Here is a 25,113-nt window from a genome sequence, read left to right on the forward strand (position 1 = left end):
TAGGGTGACCAGATGTCCCAATTTTACAGGGACAGTCCCGATTTTTGGGTCTTTTTCTTATATAGGCTACTATTACTCCCCATCCCCTGTCCCGATTTTTCACATTTGCTGTCTGGTCACCCTATATCTTTGCCTATGTCTTTCACTTTATTTTTTATTTGAACCTTCAAAGAGCTGAATTTCAGAAAGAGACGATAAAGCCAAAAACAAATCAGATTGGTATGCAGGATGTTACCTGATTATTTTCTAGGTTGATCACTTCTAGTAGCTCATGCTCCTCCAAACCTTCTAAGCTACTGATTTTATTACTGGACAAGTCCAAGTTCTGGAGGACTTTCAGGTCCTCCAAACCAGTTACCTTCTCAATCTGGTTAGAGCACTGAAAATCAATCCAAAGTATATAATAAGTCCTCACAAGCTTTCATAGGTGAAAAAAATGTTTCTGATGAGGAACAGCATCCTAATGTCTAAATGGGTAATTTCTGCGTTCACTTTAAATACCTTTTTGAGTCTTAGTAGAACAGGACAGGCCATTTCTCTTCTCCTGGGTTTTGTAAACATTAGCACTGCATGAAAGTAACATTGCCCCTCATATTAACCCCATCCTCATCTTGAGATGCCAGTTTATAATTTCTCATTCTGCACAAGAAGCAACAAATGGGGAAACCGCCTGACTGTTTTATCTTCAGTGCACTACCTTAAGTAGCAGGTTGGTGCTGTGTGTCAGCAAAATAAATGGGGCCCTGATTTTCTCCACAATTTCATAGCCATGGAAGTGGCTACAGAATCCCTTTACCACTGTAGAATTGTGCCTAGAAGCCAAGACTTCATCTATTAAAAATTTATGTTTGTTACCTATATGGCTGAAAAAAGATCAAAATGTAAACTGTACATAAATCAATACAGTTATTTTCCTGAATCTGCAGGCAGCCCAAAACAATAGCTCTCTGATGTGTCAACTTATCTTATTCACCTCAGTGGTTGTTAACCTCTAGTTTGGGTAGTATCTTACTCCATGAATACCACCACTGAAATTACTGTAAGGAAGCATATCAGAATCTGGTAGTTGGGATTGCTTTTGGGGCCCCCAAAAGTAGCTTTTCTCTGTACACAAGGCCTGATTCCCCTTTCTCCAGGAGAGGAAAGAGATGAGAAGGTCACATGTTTCTGAGTAGGTTCCAGGTAGTTTCATTTCTTGAAACCTCATCAATCATTCAGTCATCCTTGTTACCAACTCCTAGCATGGTATAGCTTGCTAGCTTGTGCGTTAATCTTGCGCCCCAATTACTGTAGCTACCCCAAGATGAGTTCTCCACCTGACACAATCTGTAACCATAACCTTGACAGCTACGCATCTCATTCCACCAGTGTCACTTTATGCTGAAAGCTATTTGGGAACTTCAAATGCTATTAATAAATATTTAGGAACTAGAGAAATAAATAAATAAATGGATTGCAATCTTGATCCAGTTGTCTGTCCTTGACATTCTTCCTGACTTTTAAATCTTTGATCGGACTATTAATAGCAAGGAGACTCTCTCTTCCCTTCCTCTTCCTCATGAGACTTCTGTTCAATAAGGTACAGCTAAGAGTTGTAGTTGCAAAATGCTGTGCAAACGGTGCACACAAAATTCTGTGCACCAAAGGGATGTGAGGAATCCTCTTTTGGAAAGTGCAAACTTGCTCAGCATCCAGTTCATTACAGCACTACTCATTATTTTTTGCAAACAAGGGCAGAATATGGGCTCTTTGGCGTATCTAAGCAGTATTTAAATTACTGACACTCCTTCTTCAGAACTTGAGACCTTTCTATTTTCTTTCCTAAAGAGATCAAGAGAGAATGGGAAAGAAAGCTGAATCAAAGGGAAAAAAATAACCCTTTTCTGCCATGTACAGTCTATTTGCATCTTAATTGAATTTGTAAAAGACGACGCTACACTCAAATTTCACTATTTACAACATTTTTATGTGACTACCTACTTTGCTGGTTAAAGAAAAAAGAGAAGTCTTTATGTGAGCAGTCACAGTAGCATGGAAATACAAAAATACAGAACGTGGTCATATTAATAATGCTTTGCAGTTTCACAGAGTTCTCATCTTCAAAATGTTTTCAAATACAACTAATTAGGCATAAGTGTTATCAGCCCCTTTTACAGATGGGGAAACAGAAACAGAGTAGGTGACTTGCTTTGTTTCTACTTAAAAAAAAGGATGAATAAGTATTTTTAAAACTGTATAAAGAGAAAAGAGATCTTTCTGAAAATGTAATTTTCTACAAGTTTATAATTCATTCTAGTTTTTTTAATTTAAGATTTCTCTCAATCTGAATCAATCTTTTCTACTTTCACTGTAAGCCAGAGTTCCAGATTCACTGGCATTGAGGGATTTGAAAGAATGGTATGCCTAAAATACAAGAGTGCTCATTACTTTGTCCACTATTAAAAATGAACACATTTTAGTGCATATTAAAATAAGCTAATCAGTTAAAGAAGTGAAAGGAACAATTGCATATGACTTACGTAAGATTTAACTATTCTTTTCTATACTACAGTGCCATTTTGTACTTTAGCACAGAAAAACAAATTAAAAATGTTATGGACGTAAAAATAAAGAACTTGCTTTACATGACACACGTATTTATTCACTCTTAATGTGCATAAACTTAAGCATGTAGATATGTATTTTCAGATTCAAGTTCTTGAAGATATCAATTACATTATTTTAAAGATCATAATTACAAAGAATATTAAAGGAAGAGGTGGAAAAAGGTACTTTGTGCTTTTACAATGACTTAAAAGCACACTTTCAGTTCATTTTTAAAAATATTCTCACCTATGTTTCTAACACCACTTACAACTACTACTACATAGCATTTATGTAGTACTTTTCACTTAAGAATCGCAAAGGGCTTTACAAATAAGGCTAAGTATTATCCCAATTTTACAGAAAGGGAAACTGAGACACAAAGGCACACTGAGGTAAGTGTGATTTAGTTGGGGATTCGTCCTGCTTCAAGGAGGGGGTTGGACTAGATGACCTCCTGAGGTCCCTTCCAACCCTGATATTCTATTATTCTGTGATAAGTGAACCATATAGTGTCAGAGTCAGGAACAGAACCAACATATTCTGAAATAAGGCCCATGACTTATTCATTGGATCATGCTGCCACTCTGACTTCAAGAGCCTCAAAATAAGTTTCTTTCTATAACTGATGTTATTAACTTACTGAATTTTACTCATCTTGGAAGTTGGAAAATAAATATAGACTGGTCAGTTTCCCTTTCACCCCCCATATCCTAGCATGGTGCTACTGTAAACCAAAACAACTTTGCAAGGGAATGTCTGTTTAAAAAAATCACTGTTTTAATTAATTAATTTAGTCTATACACGTTTGATTCTTTCAAAATAAAGTTTTGATTCTTTCCAATACTATATTTGGGGCCAACACACTGTTGATATTTTTAACTTCTAAAAGGATTACCAAAGAGAAAATGAGCTACGACATTAGTAAAACAGTATAGAGTAGAAAAGCAAATTTTTAACCAAAGTTTACTTGTGTCCTCTATAAACAGACCTCTGGAAAGCAGCGTACTTATCATAAATACATTTCTTAAGGAGCTGAACAAGGCCATTTAAAGAAGAGAGCTTTTATTAAAAAAAATTAACTCATCACTTACCAGACATAGTATTTTGACAGGTAAGTTTTTCAAACCACTGATTGTAGTGATCTTGTTGTGTGCCAAGCTAAGATAAGTCAGACTATGGCACTTTTCTAGCCCTTTGATCTCCTCTATATTATTATCTATGCATCAGTGTTGCACTTAAGGAAAATAATCACATACAAAAAAATCATAGCAATATTTAGAACTAAGTTAGCAGGTCGGTCTCTCTCTTTCTCATACACAGACGTTCATTTTACTAATACCATCTTCGTCCTTCAACTGTAACTTATTTGTTTCAACCAGCATTTACATCTTGTCTCTCAAGCCCGAGCCCCAATCCTGCAACTGTGTGCATGTGGGCAGTTCTTTACACCTGTTGGGAGGTCCACTGATGTCAATGGGGCTCCACACGTCAAGTCAGTTGCAGGATCCAGGACCCAAGATCATAAATTCTTTGAGGCAGGGACCATACTTTATTATATGTTTGTGCAGCACCTAGCACAATGAGACCCCATAGCATTACTGCTTAGACCATAAAGCATAACAATAAATAAGTATAATATATATTATCCACGATATTATGTGGGTATTCAAATTTTTACTTGAATTTGAAGTAAGTTATAACAGTCTCAGTAATGAGTCTGTGTCCCAGTGGTGGTGACTGTGTCGTTTTAATTTAAAACGAAGCAAAGGCAAAACTAAACATATCATATAAGACCAAATTGGAATCAGACACTTTAAAAACAAGAGAATATAAATAAGAAACCCAGCTACAATACTCCAAAGTATAGTAAGCAGGATGCAGAGTGATGCCTTTATGCAATCACAGGGGCAACAATATTTCATTTTAATGTATATGGGAGAATGATACCACAGTCCGAAGACTGGGACAGCGACATTTTTTGTAACACAGCCAACCACATTTCAAACCTTGGATGCCTGTAGACAAATTATCAGATTATTTTTTCCCTGCCAGAACCATACCAATAATTCTAATCAAATGCAATTAGGAGCTGCATTTATCCTACCAGGGTAATGAAAGAAAATACAATCCTGTTATAAGAACACAAGAACAGCCATACTGGGTCAGACCAGTGGCCCATCTAGCCCAGTATCTTGACTTCCAACAGTGGCTGGTGCCAGATGAGTCAGAGGGAATGAACAGAACAGGGCAATTTATCGAGTGATCCATCACCTGTGATCCAGTCTCAGCTTCTGGCAGTCAGAGGTTTAGGGACACCCAGCGCACTGGATTGCATCCCTGACCATCTTGGCTAATAGCCGTTGATGGACGTATCCTCCATGAACTTCTCTAATTCTTTTTTGAACCAAGTTATACTTTCGGCCTTCACAACATTCCCACCTAACGAGTTCCATAGGTCAACTATGTGCTGTGCCGAACGACCAGAGTTTGGCCAGCTTTTGCCACACCCTAACACGCTCTGGCCCAGTCTACCATTTTATAGGGCCTATGCTAGGCTGCTTGACATGTTTTGAAAAGTGCACTCAGACCACAATAGAATGAAGGGCTGGAAGAGACCTCAAGGGGCCATCTAGTCCATCGCCCTGTGCTGAGGCAGGATTAAGTGTACTATACTTGGTGGTTAGACAGGGACTTTATGACAAAATAGGATTGCTCCTCTTCCTATTGAAGTCTATGGCAAAACTTTATTGGGCACATGATTGATATTGGCCCTAGTGGACCCAGTCAATCATGGATTACAAGTAAGTAAAACACCAGCCTATTAGGGTCCAAGAGGTTACAAATGTAAAATAAATGGTGATAACACAAAAAGATGCAGAAAATCAGTCAGCACTAACAACCGATTTTAGAATCTTAATGATCCACTACAACTACGCAGTCAGGTATTACTGCCTTAGTAAACTGTATTCCTTTCTGTTTTAGACAATTTCCTCTAAGAAGATGAATTTATAATCCTGTCAGGTACGTTTGTGTGTGCGACTGTCAGGAAAACTTGTAATGACCTTACCATCTGCATCACAGCTCACTGAAATACAGGAAGAGATACTTAGTTACTGTCTGTTAAGAAATGCATCCCAAACACTTTCACCACTGTAAGATATTTAAGAAATGTTGTTTCATTTGTAGACTATAAGAACAACTTGTTTTGGCTGCCATGTCTTCTGTGAGTTTTGCTTGACACAAGTTAGGAATGGTGCCATATTGCATTTTAAACTCTGCGTTCATGTTCTGAATTTCAAATGGTCCTGATGCACTCATACGCATAGTTGTTCTTCCTGTATTGCTGACAACAAATCAAATGAATCAAATAAAGATACTGAACTGCTGCATTCAAAGCAAATGAAAAATCTTAATTCTTATTCAGATTAGTGATAACAACCCTTGACCTTTTTTTATTGGTCACATTATTTTTGCTTTGCAATAGGAAATTTGAATGCCATCTCAGTGCCATTCTCCAACAAGAATCATGTCACCTGTACACCTTGTGAAACTTGTCAACAAGGTAACCTGAAAAGCCTGCAAATGAGCTAACCACCCCTGTGAGAAATAAGAACGCTGAAATAACATCCTTCAGTAATAGCGTTACTTGAGTATGGAAGACAAAGAACCAAAATGATACAGCCTGAAATCCTCTCCTCCTGGAACAAAGACTCAGGATGTAATTTACAAGGCAGGAGAAAAGAGGTTCCTAAGCCTTAGTAAGTATTATAAGCTTACATGGGAATGCAAGAGAACAACATGGAGCACTAACTTAGACTGTGTCTACACTACAGACCCCTTACTGGCATGGCTATGGTAGTATAGTCCCCTAGCATAAATGCAGTGTACACCAACAGAAGGAGGTTTTCGGTCCATGTAGGAATACCTCCTCTCCGAATCCCATTGGCTAAGCAGATAGAATCACTCTTCTGTCAGAACAGCTGTGTCTATACTGGAGTTTTTGTCACACCCATGACCAACACAGCAATGCTGATGTAAGTTTTAAGTGTGGAGCAAGCCTTAGAAAAGTGTAGGAGAAGGAGAGTCTTCAAGAGGAATAAGGGCAGCTCTGCAAAGCAAATGCCTTGGAAAAGCAGACAGTAGAGAAACTTAAGTATCTAACACATCCTTATTAGATCTTCACCAGAATGGGGTTTACTACGCCACAACCTAGGGTACTCACAGACTGAAAGGTGTTTTTGAGAACAATTTGCACTGCATGTAGTGTTATCTCACATACAACACGATCTTATACACTGACATTTAACAGCCTTAGCTTTCCTGGATTCTGCGGGAACCTGAAAATCAGTCCATTTTAGCTACTTTTAAGGTTACCTGGCAGAATGTTTTTTCAATTAAAGCAGCTCACCTGTCACCAACTTGATTTTCAATCAAATTAAATCTACACAAACGCTGAATCCCCTCTAATGCTAAAAAGTGGGAACTTCTTGCCCATTAACTCTCCTTGGCTGTGACGCCTACAAAATCCTGACAACAGTTAAGCCACTGGTGTGCTGAGACTACTTCAAATCATGGTGATTAACATGGTCTGTTTCCTTGCACTCCCCCATCTGTCAGTATCCATCCATTGTCTCTTGTCTTATACTTGAACTGTAAGTCCTTTGGGGCAGGGACTGTCTTTTTCTCTGATTTTTGTCCAGCACCTAGCACAAAGGGGTCCTGGCCCATAAGTGAGGCTTGTTGTAATAACTGGGCCTACAAATTTACCCTAATTATGAGCTCAATTGTAACAAGTACATGACAGCTTATAAAATGTCACAATAACCCAGAATAACAAATGTTGATGGGAAAAGGTTGGAAAGATTGAATTAGTCCAAATAAAAAAAGAGTCTCCTTATATAATTTAAGGACTGTGTTAAGATCATGCTTGGTAAACCAGAAAAGTGTGCAATCAGTAAACCAAAATTGGTGTGTTGGAAACTGGATCTAATTGGTGGACAAAATAAAGAGCGGGTGGGCTATTCCCCTACTACTCCCTTTTGGGGTCCTTAAAGGAAGAGACTTTGGGAGAAAAATTGGCTGCAGGTCCAATCTTCACCATCATGGCTGCCACCCTCACCATCTCCTGGGAACTTCTACATCCTAATTCTGAGAGATGTCCTGACCAGGCCTAGCCAGAGAAAGGAACCCACATGACATTAGGGCCGCTCAGAAGATTCAGGGGGCCTGGGGTCTTTGGCGACAGGGGGCCCCTGCTTCAGTGGTAATTTGGCGGCGGGGGTCCTTCCGCTCTGGGACCCACTGCCAAAATACCCAGAAGACCGGCGGTGGGACCCCTGCCGCCGAATTGCCGCCAAAGACCCGCTGCGGGTCTTCGGGGCACTTCAGCAGCGGGTCACGGAGCAGAAGGACCCCCCGCCACCAAATTGCCACTGAAGACCTGGAGCAGAAGAAGCTCCAGGGGCGCAGGCCCCACAACAGTTTTCCGGGGCCCCAGAATGAGTGAAGGACCCCACTGCGGGGCCCCCAAAAAACTCTAGTGGGAGTCCCTGCGGGGCCAGGGGCAAATTGCCCCACTTGCTGCCCCCCACCCCTGGGCGGCCCTGAATGGCAGCGCCACATTTGCTAGCTACAGAGGAATCCTAACTGCCACCTGGGACGAAACAGGATCTGACTTTAACAGCAGCAGCAGCAGCTCCAGTCTGTCTCAACTAAATTTTCTCTTCCTCAAATGGACAGTTATTATCATCTACCTAAGAGACTGTCAAACAAGGTTGTTTTTTTTTCTTTTAAAAACTCTCCAGTGAAAAGGAATTAGGGATTATTAAAAACGAAAGCCTTATTTAATATTTAACATTTCAAATATGTTAACTCTTTTTCCTTCTCAAGTTCAAAGGATTGTTAATGATGTGATTACCATGGTAGTAAGTAGACTGAGGTCTCTGTATACAAAACCTCAGACCTTGTTTAACATTGTTTAATGTTGGACAGTGACTTGATGATGTTAACATTTTTAGCCCATATATTACATCTAAATTAATACCACAGGCTCCGAGGCTCAAGTAATTATTATTACTCATATTAACATTAAATTCTTTCATTAAGAGGTGTGTATCATAAGAACAATCAGACTGGGTCACACCAATGGTCCATCTAGCCCAGTATCCTGCCCTGACAGTGGCCAGTATCTGAGCTTTAGAGGAAATGTACAGAACAGGCAACTTTAGAGAGATTCACCCCTGTCTTCCGCTCCCAGCTTCTCACTTATAGCTTAGAGAAATCCTGAATCTGAGCACAAAGGAGTTAAAGTAAACTCCAAAGATTACACTTCATATCCCAGTGCTGCAGTGAGCATTTGTTTATCACCTTTGCCATGTCTAGGGAGTATGACTCATGGCTTTCTTAGCTTTTCAGGGCATGAAGGTTTTTTATTTTCCCTTGACAGAGAATTTGATCTTTCCAAACACTCCCACTCACCTGCCTTTATAAATATTAATGTTTTACTAAGTTAAAATCAATTTGATCATTAGATTAAAAACTATTTCACCTTGATTTTCAAGGCAGCATTGTATGGTTGAGTGAAGCTACACAGTGAAGATGGGCAGCTATTCAGAATGAACAGCCCTTCACAAAAACAACAACAACAAACCACCTTCTCCTGTTGTCATTACCACAAAGGATACGGTCCAGTGTGAGTTTAGTAAGTGACTGGTATGCGGACAGATCTCGCATTTCAGGTATTTGATTGTACGAAAAATCCACCTCCTGAAGAGAAAAAGGACACATGAGGTTTCTTTCCCTTCTTCTGGACTTCCAGGTGCCTGTGAAACTAACTGGCTTTTCCATTATACTTGTGGTGGGGTTTGTGGACAAAATAAAAGGGTCATTAATATTAATACGTGGTGAAACATAACAAAAGGTTTTTTATTAGATACATAACTCAAATTTTGGAAGCTTCATTAACTATTCTGTGTTCCTCCTACAGATAATATGCATGGTCCTGGCAATGACACATAAAGATTAGAGATCAGGAAGGGAAAGCAGAGGAATCCACAGTGGCAGTGTTTCAAAACAATGTCCAGACCTTTGTAACCCATAGTGGATTATATCAAAACAATAGCAGAGAAAGTGGAACAGTATATGGCTATATGTCACATACATCTTTCACAGTACTGATTGTACCAGTCAATCTGAAAGGTGAGAACTGATTCCATTCAAGATTTTATTCATTTGGCAAAATCTTAACCAGTACAATGAATTGTGTAAAATGCCATTCCCATAGTGTTTGGGGTTCAGGAATGTGAAACCAAATGAGAGGTGCAATTATTTTTTTTTTAAATGGCAACCAGAATAAGATGGATGTGTAGGGGACAAAGGAAGTTTGATCTCTTTGCCTGGTTTAGTACAGAATCTAAATTACATTTAAAAGGCCTCTTTGAATTCAAACCTGATAAAAAACATTTTTCACAACTTACCTTGAGATTTTTAGGTGGCTTGAAATCAAAGTATGTAGTCAGTTCATTATTGGAAGCGTCAAGTTCCAGTAAGTAAGGCATATGACTGACACAAAACAAATCTATAACAAAGGGGAAACACCAAATTAAGTAAAATAATACATAGGGAAATACATAGATTATGGAGTCATAATGTAATATAGTAATTACAACCGCTAGCAACCAAAAATAAATTTTAAACCATGCAAGACATAGAACAAGGCTTGACCCACAGTAATTCAATGTATTAGCACCTCTACCTACACAAAAGATACTTTGTGAACAACTCAAGACAGAGAAAAAATGCCCAATTCCTAAATCAAATCTCTATTTTTTAAAATTGGTTTAGTTTGCTATCATCCTAACTTAACTTTGTCACCTAGCGTTAAATTTTCAAAAGAGCCTTAGTGATTTATGAGCCCAAATCTCATTTCCAAAAGTGACTTAGGCTCTTTAGTCTCAGACAAGACTGAAAATTTACCTTTAGATCAGTCACAAATCAATCTGTGTTCCACATAGCATCGCTCAAGCCAGTTTTAAGAGTTATGTGTATAATAGCAGAGCCAGGACCGGCACTAGGGTTTTGCGCACCCTAGGCGGAGGGCAATTTCACCGCCCCACGCGCTGGTCCTGCCGCTCCGGTGGAGCTGCCGCAGTGGTGCCTGCGGAGGGTCCGGTGTGCCTGCGGGCGGTCCACCGGAGCCGCGCGAGCAGCCAATCGCCCGCAGGCACCACTGCGGCAGCTCCATGGGAGCTGCCTGCTGCCCCCTCCGGCAGCGCCCTGACTCAGGGGACACCCTGGGCTGCCGGCTGCCGCGGCAGCGCCCTAACCCAGGGTCAGAGCGCCTCCACTGCAGCCAGCAGCCCGGGGTTTCCCTGGGCCAGGGGACCCCTTGGGCCGGCTGCCACGGCGGCGCCCTGACCCAGGGGGCTCCTGGGCTGCCGGCTGCTGCGGCAGCGCCCTGACTCAGGGGACACCCTGGGCTGCCGGCTGCCACGGCGGTGCCCTGACCCAGGGGACACCCTGGGCTGCCGGCTGCCGCGGCGCGCCCTGGCCAGCGACATGGCGCTGCCAGTCGTGCGGCTGGTGAACGGGCTCTGGCTGCCGGCTGTGGCGGCGGCGCCCTGACCCAGGGGACAACCTGAGCCGGCAGCCCAGACTCCCTCTCTGTCCTAGCAGCAGGGCTGCTCAACCATTTAAAAAAAAATTGGGGGGTGCTTTTTGGTGCCCCCAAATCTCGGCGCCCTAGGCAACCGCCTAGTCCGCCTAAATGGTTGCACCAGCCCTGAGCAGAGCAAGCGACTTCCCCCCTGAATTTAGATCTTAGTAATTACTTCATAAAAGGCATAATCTTAAAGCGGTCAAGAAAGGAGAGATTATCTCTTGGGAGAAGGGCCCTATTCAATTCAGACATCTACTTGGTACTCTACTTGCAAAAATTAAAATGGGCACAGTGAGGTTGTGACAGTCACAGTGATGTACTGATCTCCAGCTCTCCCAATGTACAAGTACTAAGGCAGAGGCTACATGATGTAGCAGGTTACCGCACACACCTTATTATTATTAATAATCATGGACCAGGACCCCATTGTGCTAGGTGCTGTGCAAACACAGAATAAAATGACATGAGGCCTGACTGTGATCATCATAAAAGCAGCACGCAATTTGGTACGCTTCAGCCTCAGCTGGAAATCTTTGCTGAAGAGAAGCCCCAAGACTGGAATAGCTGTAAAATCTCTACCTTAACCTTGCACTAACATGGTTGTTCGCACTTTATGTCCAAATAATAAACCAGACAATAATCTTTACTTCATGTTGCCTAGCATAAGCTGGTACAGCTGTATGAATACTATCAGTAAATCATTCTCAAGGAGATGCAGCTATTGTATCACTCTACAGAGTTGGATTAGCAATGTCATTAATGTGTGGATGGGTTTTATAATATTAAAGCTACGCAGAACACTGTATTTTTCATCTTAAATGATTTTACAAGCCAAGAGTTTACTAGCGTACTTACTACATACCATTAATTTTATTGTATGAAAGCTCCAACTTCTCTAAGTGAATGTATCTGGAAAGAATGCTAATGTCACTTAAATTACGCCCCTGGGAAAATAAAAACAAAGAAGCTTTAATAACTCGCTGGGTAACCACACTCTGCTCTCTTAGGAGACATGGTAGAAGGAAGTGTTGATGAGACATCCACAGCTTCCTCCCGTGGATGCTGGGATCTGAGACCTCCAGAATATGATTACATAAAGCAAGATATATTCATGCCCAAACCAGACACAAATGAGGAAAAAAGTCAAAGCAGAAAAAAAAATGCAGTCATGAGAGATGGCTGCATCTAGAGGGAATGCCACAACATCAGGCTGCATATAAGAGGAATCTGTGGCGAGTCATCTTTAACTGGGTTCAGCTCTGCTAATCTTCTTGGACAGCAGCAGTTGCCTCCCACCACAGTGATGTTACAGCTGTATTTCAAGGGGATTATCACCTCCCCCTCCTCCTCTGCTCTGACCGAGCAGAACAAGAGTACTGTAGGAAGTTACCCTGGAGACAGAGTAAAGAGGAATCCCTGACACCTACAGCTACAGCTGTTCCTAGTAGAAAACAAAGAGGGACTGATCCAGGAGTGAAGTCACAGCCTTCCAAAGGTCCCCACGTAAGGCACAGAAGTGACAACTACAGGAGGTGAAAAGATTATGCCTGCCTCCTGAAAAAAGAGGACATATCTTGTCACACAGGCCATCGCCTGTTAAGAGTGAAATTCAGCTTAGAGTAGAGTGACCAGATGTCCCGATTTTATAGGGACAGACCTGATTTTTGGATCTTTTTCTTATGTAGACTCCTATTACCCCCACCCCCATCTTGATTTTTCACACTTGTCTTATCACCCTGCTTGTGAGCAGAGAACTACATCAGTGATCACAAAGATGGCTCTGATGAAAGATGTTTGTTTTTTGGTTGTACTCACTGACAGTGACAGATTAAGGTAAACAAACTTGGTGCCAGGGGCTGAACGCCCCAGTTTGTACAGGGCCTCAGCCACAGTATCTTCATCCAGCACCCCATCAAAATGTTCCTGCAAAATACAAGAAAGACAGATACACTCTTATATAGATTTAAGAAACCAAATTCTATACTGTTCAATCCTACTGAAGTCACTAGGATTGCATGGGATGCAAGTAAGAACAGAACACAGGTTTTACTTCTAGCCTCATGTCCCTACTGTGGCACCATTTGCAACAGCTTTATATACTCAGAAAAACAAAATATTATTGGATATAACTTTAGCATTCAAAACATACTGTACACTAGCTCCGAACTCTCATATAAGCAATAGAAAAGGCCTAAGTCAACCTTTTCAAAAGGGGCCATTTAGTTTTCTGTACCTCATATTTCAGATGCAAAACTTTCAAAAGAGCTTGATCTGCAGAGGCGCTGAGTGCATGCCTCTCCCTTAGACATCAACTGGGTTATGAATGCTCAGTTCTTCTGCAAATCAGACCGAAAATATCTCAAGCTGGGTACTCAAAAATTAACACAGTCTGAGAATCAGTGGCCCCTCAACATTTTTTTGCTTGAGTAATGTGAAATCCTTTTCACAAACCAATCAGTCCTCTGCCAAAGTGGGTGGTTAACAGATGGCACTAGTGAACCAGTGCACAGGTTTAATGAGAAAATAAGCCAATGATTTGTGAAATTCCTATGAGCTTGGAGAAGCCACACAATGATCTCAATCTAGGGACCAAGATAAATAATTTATCAAAGAGTAATAATGCAACTCCTAGCACCGCCTACAGCAATTGGAGCTACAGAGATATTACAGCGGATGGTGCTACAGAAATATTTAAGACATGATTAAATATATGAGGTGATAATGCCTTGGTGATGGGCAGATTGGAGACAGATGAAACAAATCCATTCCTTCCTGGGAATGTATCGAACGTCAGGGCTGGGTACACGCACTGCACACAGCTATGCTGAGGTGCCTTTGCTCGCCAGCATTAATTCAGCAATTTGCATGCCAGCCTGTTTTCTGCTCCTTTCTGGCAGGGAACCGGTAGGGTGCAGAAGATGAAAGCACACCAGCTCCCCACTGATAGACGGGCGGCTCTAGACATTTCGCCGCCCCAAGCACGGCAGCATGCCACGGGGGGCGTTCTGCCGGTCGCCGGTCCCGCAGCTCCGATGGACCACTCCGCAGGCACACCTGTGGGAGGTCCACCGGAGCCGCGGGACCAGTGGACCCTCCACAGGCATGCCGCCAAAGGATGTCTGCCTGCCGCCCTCTCGGCGACGGGCAGAGCGCCCACCACAGCTTGTCGCCCCAAGCACACACTTGGCGTGCTGGGGCCTGGAACCGCCCCTGCTGATGGAAGCAACACAGGAGAAGGAGGGCAGGGAAATAAACAGCCCCAGCTATACCCCTCCTTCTGTCTAAAACAGGCACACATTGGGGGTGGGAGAGTGACAAGAAAATTCATGATCGGTTTCCCCACCCCCACCTGGCAGTGTCCCGATTTTATAGGGACATTCCAGATTTTAGGGGCTTTGTCACACAGAGGCACCTATTAACCCCCACTCCCTGTCTCGCTTTTGTACACTGGCTCTCTGGTCACCCTATCCAGGCACCCAGGGAGGGCACTGCCAGACCCCCCAGCCAGTGCTCAACAGATGCAGGCAGGCGGAACCCCCACGCCACAAACAGCCGTGTAGACAGGGCGGCTTTGGAGTTGCGGCTCCCACCACGCTGCCTAGACGTGAGCGCCCCAGCGCCAAGGTTGACACAGCCCCAGTCTGCCCACCCGAGCCGGGCGTCCCCACACGCTGCGGACACCCGTGGGCCGGCGCGTGCCCGCCGCCGGGCTGAGCGCCCAGCTTCCCCAGCACCGGCAGGGCAGATCTCGGTCCCGGGCCCTGGGCCAGACCCTCCCCGCCCCCCGTAGCCCTGGAGCGGGGACTGAGCTGAACCTCCATGGGCCGCGGCTCCAGGGCCAGGTCCGAATCTGAGTCCTCCTCCCCCGCCTGCGGCTCCGGCTCCGGCTCCGGCTCCGGGTAGCAGCCACTGAGCTGCGCCTGCCCGAGGCGGGGACCGTCCCCAGGCGGCGTCGGCCCCAGGGGGACCCCGCCAAGGAGCTGGGCGGGGGAGGGGGGCCGCCCCCTCGTGCCGTCCTCCTCGCCCCCCCGCTCGGCCATGGGGAGAAGGGACAGCGGGGGCGAGTGTGCTGGTGCTTCAGACTCGGCTGCCCCCCGGCAGGGGTCCAGTTGCCGCCATCTTGTTTACCAGCCCGTTGCTTGGGAAACGGGGCGCCGGTTCGCGGGGGCTCCTGGGAAAGCGGGAGCAAATGGATGCTGGGAGCTGTAGTTCCCACTGCGAGGGAGACCCGTTGGGAAGCGGTGCATGCTGGGCGATGTAGTTCCCATCGCCAGGGAGAGCCATTGGGAAGCGGTGCATGCTGGGTGACGTAGTTCTCAGCGCTGCTCAGCCTGCCTATGCCCCCCTTGCCTGGCCTGGGCACCTGGCTCCCCAGGACTGGCAGCAGAGCCCACCCAGCGTTCCTGTCCAGCTGGTGTAGGACTGTCCCCTTCTTGCTGTGCGGCGGGGAGCAGGACCCCATCCTGTGTGGGATATTCTGTGGTCTGGGTTAGGGTGACCAAATGTCCAGATTTTATAGGGACAGTCGCAATATTTGGGGCTTTTTTTTTAATATGGGCTCCTATTACCCCTCACCCCCATCCCAATTTTTCACACTTGCTCTCTGGTCTTTCACACCCTAGTCTGGGTTGCACCAGGCCAGGTGGGACGCAGGCGGGGATGCTGAGTCCCCTCCCTGGGCATCAGGCAGGCACTGCCGCATCCACAGAATATAGGACGTTCTGGTGCTTTAGGGAATGGTATGATCCTGCCACCACTGGTGTGACCCCCACCAGCACTACACAACCCCCACGCATGGGGCGTGTGAGGTCATACATGCAAGGCGGTGGCGGTGCGCTCGGTGTTCCCCATCCAATACCAGACAGGGGGATAAACCTTAGACCAGAGTAGTCAATAGGTGGCCCGCGGGCCAATTCAGATCACCAGACAGTTATGAATAGACCCTGAAATCTCTTTATTTACTTATCTTTATTATTTTCTCTGGAGTTTGGACCTTGACCAAAAAATTTGGACCTTGACAAGAAATAATAGACTACCTCTGCCTTAGACAAAGAGAACTTTATGGCTTCAAAACTGGACGAACAGCCTGCCTGCTAGCTCCCAGCTCTCAGCCCCGGGCTTGTGATTACCCAGCGGGGAGGTCACAAAGTTGAGGATCCCATCTAGAGTTGGCAGTGGATACAGGACAGGGTGAAAAACTAATGACACCTAAGCAACTTATTGTCACCCCCAGAAGATTGTGGGAGGGTCAGGCAGTGAACCCTAGGCCTCTGAATGCCAATCTACGGTTTTAGCCACAAGGCTATCCTAACTCCTATTGTTTTTGTGGGGAGGACTGAAGGAGGGGAAGGGTAACTTTGGTGATTCTAAGTAGGTAGCTTAGTCACAAGGTGGTTTCCCCCCAACCCTATCAAAAATGTTCATTTTGAAAATGTTTGGATTTTGAAATCTAAAAATGTCATTGAAAGAAATTACAACGTTCAAAAACGGGAAAAAATCCATCAACAAAAGTTCCATGAGAGAAAAGGTGGGTGAGGTAATATCTTTTATTGGACCAACGTCTGAAGAGCTCCGTGAAACTCAAAACTTGTCTCTTTCACCAACAGACAGTCCAAGAAAAGGTATTATTCATCCACCTTGTCTCTATAATAGCCTGGGACCAACACGGCTACAATAACACTGCAAACAAAAATTCTCTGGACGTTTTTGAGAAATGAAAAGACATTTGTTGAGACAAAACTGTACTTGTTGGGTATTTTTAGTAATGTGGCTTCTATAGAATACATTTATTTTCAAATTTCCTTCACTTTGATTCAGCTTGGTAAATGGGGTAAACCAATCTGGTACCCATAATCAGCTTTGACTTTACTGACAAGTTTCAGAGTAGCAGCCCAGGGGAAGGGGTAGCTCAGTGGCTTGAGCACTGGCCTACTAAACCCAGGGTAGTGAGCTCAACCCTTGAGGGGGCTACCTAGGGATCTGGGGCAAAATCAGTACTTGGTCCTGCTAGTGAAGGCAAGGGGCTGGACTCAGTGATCTCTCAGGGTCCCTTCCATCTCTATGAGATATGTATATCTCCATATATTATTAGTCTGTATCTGCAGAAAGAACAGGAGTACTCATGGCACCTTAGAGACTAACAAATTTATTTGAGCATAAGCTTTCGTGGGCTGATCCACTTCATCAGATGCGTGGAATGGAACATATAGTGAGGAGCTATATATACACATACAGAGAACATGAAAAGGTGGGAGCTGCCCTACCAACTCTAAAAGGCTAATTAATTAATGTAATTACACATATTGAATCTATTTCCCCAGGTTAAGTATCCTCACACCTTCTTGTCAAACTGTCTGAAATGGGCCATCTTAATTATCACTACAAAGGTGTTTTTCTCCTGCTGATAATAGCCCATCTTGATTAATTAGCCTCTTAGGGTTGGTAGGGTAACTCCCACCTTTTCATGGTCTCCATATGTGTATATATATATAGCCTTACTATATGTTCCATTCTATGCATCTGATGAAGTGGGCTGTAGCCCACAAAAGCTTATGCTCAAATAAATTTGTTAGTCTCTAAAGTGCCACAAGTACTCCTGTTTTGTTTTTGTTTTGTTTTTTGACTTTATTGTCTATCAGCATTAAACTTGACAGACTTTTTACAATTATTTTCCCATTACCGGTGTATCTATATATTTATATCTATATATATGGGAACAAAAAGGCAAACATTTGAGACACAGCCCAGCAGCTGGACCATTGATGAGATAAGCTGAAAATCTACATCGTAGTTGAAAGTCTCCACCAAAATGGAATGTCTATTAAGGATTTCAGGCTACGTCACAGGGGTGAAAACTGATCAGACATGGGGTTATGGGAATAGGAAAGAAGCTCTTCTAAGTACAAATATAAACACACTATTCTTTGAGATGGTAGGGGGATATTTCAAGAATTACTGAAGAAGCAGCGTGATGCAGTGGCCAACGTCTTAGCCTGGAAATCAGGAGATCTGAATTCTATTCATGGCTGCATGACTAACTAAGTCCCTTTATCTCTCCTCCTCTGTTTTCATCCCATGTTTATCTTGTCTATTTAGACTATAAGTTCATCAGGTCACTCAGAGACTGTCTCTTCTGTGTGTGGCAGTGCCTACCACAATGGGTACCTGGTTTTGCTTATGGCCTTCATGGCTCTACTATAAAAGAATTGTTTATTTTAACATTTCAGATGAGAAAAACACAACAGATATTCACACTATAAGAGAACTAATGTCTTTGAAATGACAACAGCTGCCGAAAAACATTTTTTTGTTTCACTCTGACCTTTTCAAAGGAACTGAGGAGTTGCCGTACCAGATCAGACCAGTGGTCCATCCAGGCCAATATCAACATGGTTTTTTTAAAGGGAAATCATGCCTCACCAATCTACTAGAATTCTTTGAGGGGGTCAACAAACATGTGGACAAGGGTGTTCCAGTGGATATTGTGTACTTAGATTTTCAGAAAGCCTTTGACAAAGTCCCTCACCAAAGGCTTTTAAGCAAAGTAAGTGGTCATGGGATAAGATGGAAGGTCCTCTCATGGATCAATAACTGCTTAAAGGATAGGAAACAAGGGGTAGGAATAAATGGTCAGTTTTCAGAATGGAGAGAGATAAATAGCGGTGTCCCCCAGGGGTCTGTACTGGGACCAGTACTGTTCAACATATTTATAAATTATCTGGAAAAAGGCATAAACAGGTGGCAAAATATAAAGATGATACAAAACTGCTCAAGATAGTAAAGTCCAAAGCTAACTGTGAAGAGTTACAAAAGGATCTCACAAAACTGGGTGACTGGGCAACAAAATGGCAGATGAAATTCAATGTTGATAAATGCAAAGTAATGCACATTGGAAAACATAATTCCAGCTATACATGTACAATGATGGGCATCTAAATTAGCTGTTACCACTCAAGAAAGAGATCTTGGAGTCATTGTGGAGAGTTCTCTGAAATCATCCACTCAATGTACAGCGACAGGCAGAAAAACTAACAGAATGTTGGGAATCATTAGGAAAAGGCTATATAATAAGACAGAAAATATTGTATTGCCTCTGTATAAATCCATGGTACGCCCACATCTTGAATACTGCACACAGATTTAGTCATCCCATCTCAAAAAGATATATCAGAAAAGGGCAACAAAATGATCAGGGATATGGAATGGCTACAGTCTGAGGAAAGATTAATAAGACTGGGAGTTTTCATATTGGAAAAGAGATGACGGGGGGGTGATATGATTGAGATCTATATGACTGGGTGTGGAGAAAGTAAACAAGGAAGTGTTATTTACTCCTTCTTGTAACAGAAGAACTAGGGGTCACCAAATGAAATTAATAGGCAGCAGGTTTAAAACAAACAAAAGGAAGTATTTCTTCACACAGTCAACCTCTGGAACTCTTTGCCAGAGGATGTTATGAAGGCCAATACTATAACAGGGTTAAAAAAAGAACTAGATAAATTCATGGAGGATAGGTCCATCAATGGCTATTAGCTGCCAAGATAGGCAAGGATGGTGTCCCTAGCCTCTGTTTGTCAGAAACTGGGACGACAGGGGATGGATCGCTTGATGATTAACTGTGCTGTTCTTTCCCTCTGAAGCACCTGGCATTGGGCACAGTTGAAAGTCAGGATACTGGGCTAGATGGACCTTTGGTCAGACCCAGTATGGCTAGGGTTGCCATGTGTCCATTTTTTAACTGGAATGCCCAGTCAAAAAGGGGACCCTGGTGGTTCTGGTTGCCACCGCTGATCGGGCCATTAAAAGGCTGGTTGGCAGCACAGCGGGGGCCTGAGGCTAAGGTAGGCTCCATACCTGCTTTAGCTCCTTGTGGTTCTCGGAAGCAGCCGCCAGGTCCCTGCGGCCCCTAGACATATGGGCAGCCGTGGAGGCTCTGTGCACTGCCCCCAGGACCAACTCCATAGCTCCCATTGGCTGGGAATCATAACCAATGGGAGCTGCAGGGACTGTGCCTCCGGGCATGAGGGTAGCGCACAGAGCCTCCCTAGCTGTCCATGCACTCAGGGGCCTGGCGACCACTTCCTGGGAGCCACAGTAACCGCCACCAGGACCCCATATCCCAAACCCCCTCCCGCACCCCAACCCCCTGCCCCAGCCCAGAGTCCTCTCCTGCAACCAAACTCCCTCCCAGAGCCCACCCCCAGCACACCCCCCACAACCCAACCCTCTGCCCCAGCCTGGAGCCCCCTCCTGCACCCCAAACCCCTTATTCCTGGCCCCACCCCAGAGCCCACACCCCAACCTCTGCCCCAGCCTGGAGCCTTCTTCCACACCCTGGATCCCTCATTTCTGGTCCCACCCAGAGCCCACATGCCCAGCCTAGAGCCCCTATACCCCTACCCCTACCCCCTGCCCCAGGCCAGTGAAACTGAGGGTGGGGAAGACTGAGCAACAGAGGGAGGGGGGATGGAGCAAGCAGAGGGTGGGGCCTCAGAGAAGGGGCAGGGCCTTGGGGCTAGGGATGAGGCAGGGGTATTTGGTTTTGTGTGATTAAAAAGTTGGCAACCCTAAATATGGCTGTTTTTATACTGTGCCTCCGACAGTGACCAATACCAAATACTTCAGAGGAAATTGCAAGATATCCCGTAATGAAATAACCTAGTTAGCTTGTGTTCTGAAGCATGAGAATTTATGTCCCCGTCTAATGTAACTGTGGATGGTTCAATTACACAGATGCTCCCCGACTTACACAAGCGTTCGGTTCTGGAACACCTTGTGTAACTCAAATTTTGCGTAAGTCGGAAACGTATCTCCAACCATTACACAAAAAACCCCTCCTATTTCTAGCTTACGGAACTTTTATTGTAAACTCAGATTTGGGTACATTGGGTTTACGTAACTCGGGGAGTGTCTGTACATAGAAACGTAACCCCTTTCTAAAAAAAATCCTGCTCAATCCTAAGCCCCAGTGATATTCTGTGGCAGTTAATAATGCATCGTATAAAAAGAAAAAAACATTTCTTTCAATCAGTTTTAAATCTGCTGCTTTTCCATTTCATTGACTGAGTTGTGAAAAGGGGTAAATGGAGGAAGTCAAGCAACAAAGAAAAGTGATGTAGAATTTGATGGGAAGGATGCAAACATGCAGCCGCCAGAACCCAGCTCCGAGAATCATTGAATCATAGAATATCAGGGTTGGAAGAGACCTCAAGAGGTCATCTAGTCCAACCCCCCACTCAAAGCAGGACCAATCCCCATCTAAATCATCCCAGCCAGGGCTTTGTCAAGCCGAGCCTTAAAAACCTCTAAGGATGCAGATTTCACCATCTCCCTAGGTAACCTATTCCAGTGCTTCATCACACTCCTAGTGAAATAGTGTTTCCTAATATCCAACCTAGACCTCACCCACAGCAACTTGAGACCATTGCTCCTTGTTCTGTCATCTGCCACCACTGAGAACAGCCGAGCTCCATCCTCCTTGGAACTCCCCTTCAGCTAGTTGAAGGCTGCTATCAAATCCCCCTCACTCTTCTCTTCTGCAGACTAAACAAGCCCAGTTCCCTCAGCCTTTTCTCTTAATTCACATGCTCCAACTACCTGGTCATTTTCGTTGCTCTCCGCTGGACTATCTCCAATTTGTCCACATCCTTTCTATGGGGGGGGCCCCAAAACTGGATGCAGTACTCCAGATGCGGCCCCATCAGTGCCCAATAGAGGGAAATAATCACTTCTTTCTATCTGCTGGCAACAGTCCTACCAATGCAGCCCAATATGCCGTTAGCCTTGTTGACAACAAGGGCACACCACTGACTCATACCCAACTTCTCGTGCACTGTAATCCCCAGGTCCTTTTCTGCAGAACTGACAAGTAGCCAGTCAGTCCCCAGCCTGTAGCAGTGCATGGGATTCTTCCTTCCTAAGTGCAGGACTCTGTACTTGTCCTTGTTGAACTTCATCAGATTTCTTTTAGCCTAATCCTCCAATTTGTCTAGGTCACTCTGGACCCAATCCCTACCCTTCAGAGTCGACATACTTCTCTGAGGAGACACAGGTAGGCAGATCACTAGCACTCAGGATGAGAAGGTTGATTGTTGGGGACTAACCAGTTCATTTCAATGGGTTTTGGGTCTGAGCAAAGACTGCAAGTTAAAGCACATGATTCTAGGAGGTTGTATAACTCAATTTCTCAGCCTAGCCTGGAACCTCCATCCAGGAATGATAATGTCAAAATGATCTCTGATTGCTCTGGCTGTCGGTTGGGGAAAAAAAAAAAAAAGTCCTTATGGACACCATCCACTGACTTTTATCTCTATGCTTCAGGGAAACGTTATAACTACTGCAATAAAGTTCCCCCAAATTACCTTCCTTCATTATTTTACCAGTCAGAAATGTGAAAACCCTTAATGAGATTTACTCTTTTTACACTAAGCACCCTCTGCCTGCTCCCAGGGCCCCCTCGGGCATAGCGCCTGCCCTATGAAAGCTTTTTTCCAGACGGTATACGTCTAAGATTTGCATTCTGGAAGCTGTAACAAAGGAAAGGATTCCATACACTTGGAATAACCAAGAGGGGAAAGGCTAGCCTCTACCACTGCTCAGGCGCTACCTCCCAGAATTGGACTGAACTGGACCGTTGGAGATATACACTGTCTGGTAGTGTATAAGGCCTATTCGGTTTTTTTGCTGGAACCATGACCATTCCAAGACAGAATAATTTGTGAGCCTTCAGATCTAGAAACTGAACCGATAAACCATTGGAAAGCCGGGCTTACTCACTGCCCAATGGGGCACAGCATCAGTCTCTAGGTGTGGTGCCTTGTGGGCCGTCAGACCCTAAAATCACATGTATTTGTAGCCTCCACAGGCATGCCATTGCCTGCCCGTGTAGAATGGGATCCTGGCCTGCGACCCAGACCTCTGTTGCCATATGCAATCTCAGCACATTGACTATAGCAGCTCTGTAAGCAAAGCTGAGTGAGACACTTGAAACTAAACCAGAAACCACACCAACGTCTTTTGGTTTTGTTACAAACTCAAATCCATAGAACAGATTGTATTGTACAAAACAAAGTCTTATTTACATATAGCCCCCTGACCATAAATTATAACCCTTTAACCAGCTACATCTAGCTAGGAAATAAGATTTTCCTCCTCCACATGGTCCTTTTAGCTGGCAGGGGAGATATTTTTTACTCCACTACCACTTTTTTTTTTTTTAACTGACAGTGAGGTGCAATGCTTGTAGCTAGAAGCAGAATTCCTATTACCCACCGGAGGGCCCTTTTTCAACCCAAGCCATAGGCGTTTTCCCTATAAATGAAAAGCCCCATCTATTTAAATCATAGAATATTAGGATTGGAAGGGACCTCAAGAAATCATCTAGTCCAACCCCCTGCTCAAAGCAGGGCCAATCCCCAAATGGCCCCCTCAAAGATTGAACTCACAACCCTGGGTTTAGCAGGCTAATGCTCAAACCACTGAGCTATCCCTCTCCCCATAGAATACATACATAGAATACATTTCATTGTAGCCTTTAAAAATGTCTTTTTTGTGCCCCAAGGTGCTGGACCTGTAGTATCTTTAGGCCTGCATCCATTCTCATTACTGTGCCTGTATTGTCAACCCCAGAGCTAAAAAATCAGAAGTCAGGCCCCCCCGGCAGAATCATGAGATTGGTGTAAAAATCATGAGATTTACAGGGGAATATTCATTCTGGGGTTTTCTTTCCCTTCTGGTCTTTGAGCTTTTAGAGTGCACTTGGGTTGCCTTTTCAAGGTTTAATCTGCAACCATGAGGGCTAGAAACTTACAGAGCGTCTCATGTATTCACCTGACTCCAGGAGCTGGGGCTTTTAGAAAAACACCAATATTGCAATAGTCAAGATCAAATTGTGGGAGTTAGCACCACTAGTGTCAAGTCTGGCACAGCATGCCAACAGGTGGGCAGGAGGGTGAGGTTAGGATATGTACCTCTCTTGTCCTGGAGCTGGTTTGGTTCTGGGCACATTTAGAGCAGCCCTCGGGATATAAGTTGTACAATGACCTGCATAGGGAATCAGTTTCACTCAATAAGCACAATCTGCCAATCCAGGCTAACACTAATTATTAATGGATCATTTGTGAATTATTTGAACTAATGAAAGAAAAATCACCCATTTTGTAATCTATTTGTGGACAACTCGAAACAAACAAGATACACCAAATTCTTTCCTAAAAATGGTTCACCCATTCCTATTGACAATCCTGGAGTTCTCAGTTTATTCACAGGACATGGCAGCCAGGCAAGCTCCCTCCATGCTGCCCCATCAGTTTGCTAGATACTAGCCTTGGAGGGCTCACCTCCAGGAATGAGCGAGCACTTGAGTTTCCATAGGCCATTCAGTTGTTGGCCTTTTTGCTGAGATTGCTAAGTACTGATTGTAATGGTGGCTTTTGTGATGTTGACACCTGTCCATGAAGAACTGGACTGAAAACCACCAGTGCATTTCACTTTGGTCACTGAACAGACATCAGATGCTAAGAACTTTCAGGCACTGCCCACATGGTTTGCATTTTAACCAGTCACCTAGAGACTAACAACTTGGATCCCTTCATCAATCCCATGAGCCATCCTTTCCCCTTCACTCTATTTACACTTATTTCTCCCCATGCTTGTGTTGCTGCGATAATGCAGCCCAAGTGCCAGGGAACCATTGCACTAAATGTAGAATATGTTTAGTCCCTCTGCCGAGAGGTAGCAGATGTTTAGAGCCTTGCAAGTTGGCTTTCCATTGGAGGAGAACTCACTGATGTAGTATCTGGGTATATTCTTGGTGCAACTTGTTTATTTTGCAGTAGAGACGACAGCCCTAGAACAGAGGTGGTCACAAAGAG

General features: G+C 44.2%; 1 protein-coding gene across 2 annotated transcripts in view; it reads right to left on the reverse strand.

Annotated features, from left to right (window-relative positions):
• LRGUK (leucine rich repeats and guanylate kinase domain containing) overlaps positions 1-15,282 on the reverse strand; it is a 75,220-nt gene extending 59,938 nt beyond the window's left edge. The window contains exons 1-7 of one of the 2 annotated variants that reach the window (XM_032769103.2): positions 15,058-15,282; positions 13,058-13,165; positions 12,105-12,186; positions 10,062-10,162; positions 9,270-9,351; positions 3,678-3,802; positions 236-379 (exon numbers count right to left, since the gene is read on the reverse strand). In XM_032769103.2, the coding sequence (XP_032624994.2) occupies positions 236-379; positions 3,678-3,802; positions 9,270-9,351; positions 10,062-10,162; positions 12,105-12,186; positions 13,058-13,165; positions 15,058-15,282 (867 nt within the window). Of the gene's footprint in view, positions 1-235; positions 380-3,677; positions 3,803-9,269; positions 9,352-10,061; positions 10,163-12,104; positions 12,187-13,057; positions 13,166-15,057 lie in introns of those variants that run through there. The other variant, XM_075063724.1, reaches the window with a different exon arrangement.
• Positions 15,283-25,113: the final 9,831 nt, after the last annotated feature.

This window comes from Chelonoidis abingdonii, chromosome 1 (genome assembly GCF_003597395.2).
Source record: "Chelonoidis abingdonii isolate Lonesome George chromosome 1, CheloAbing_2.0, whole genome shotgun sequence".
NCBI lineage: Eukaryota > Metazoa > Chordata > Testudines > Testudinidae > Chelonoidis > Chelonoidis abingdonii.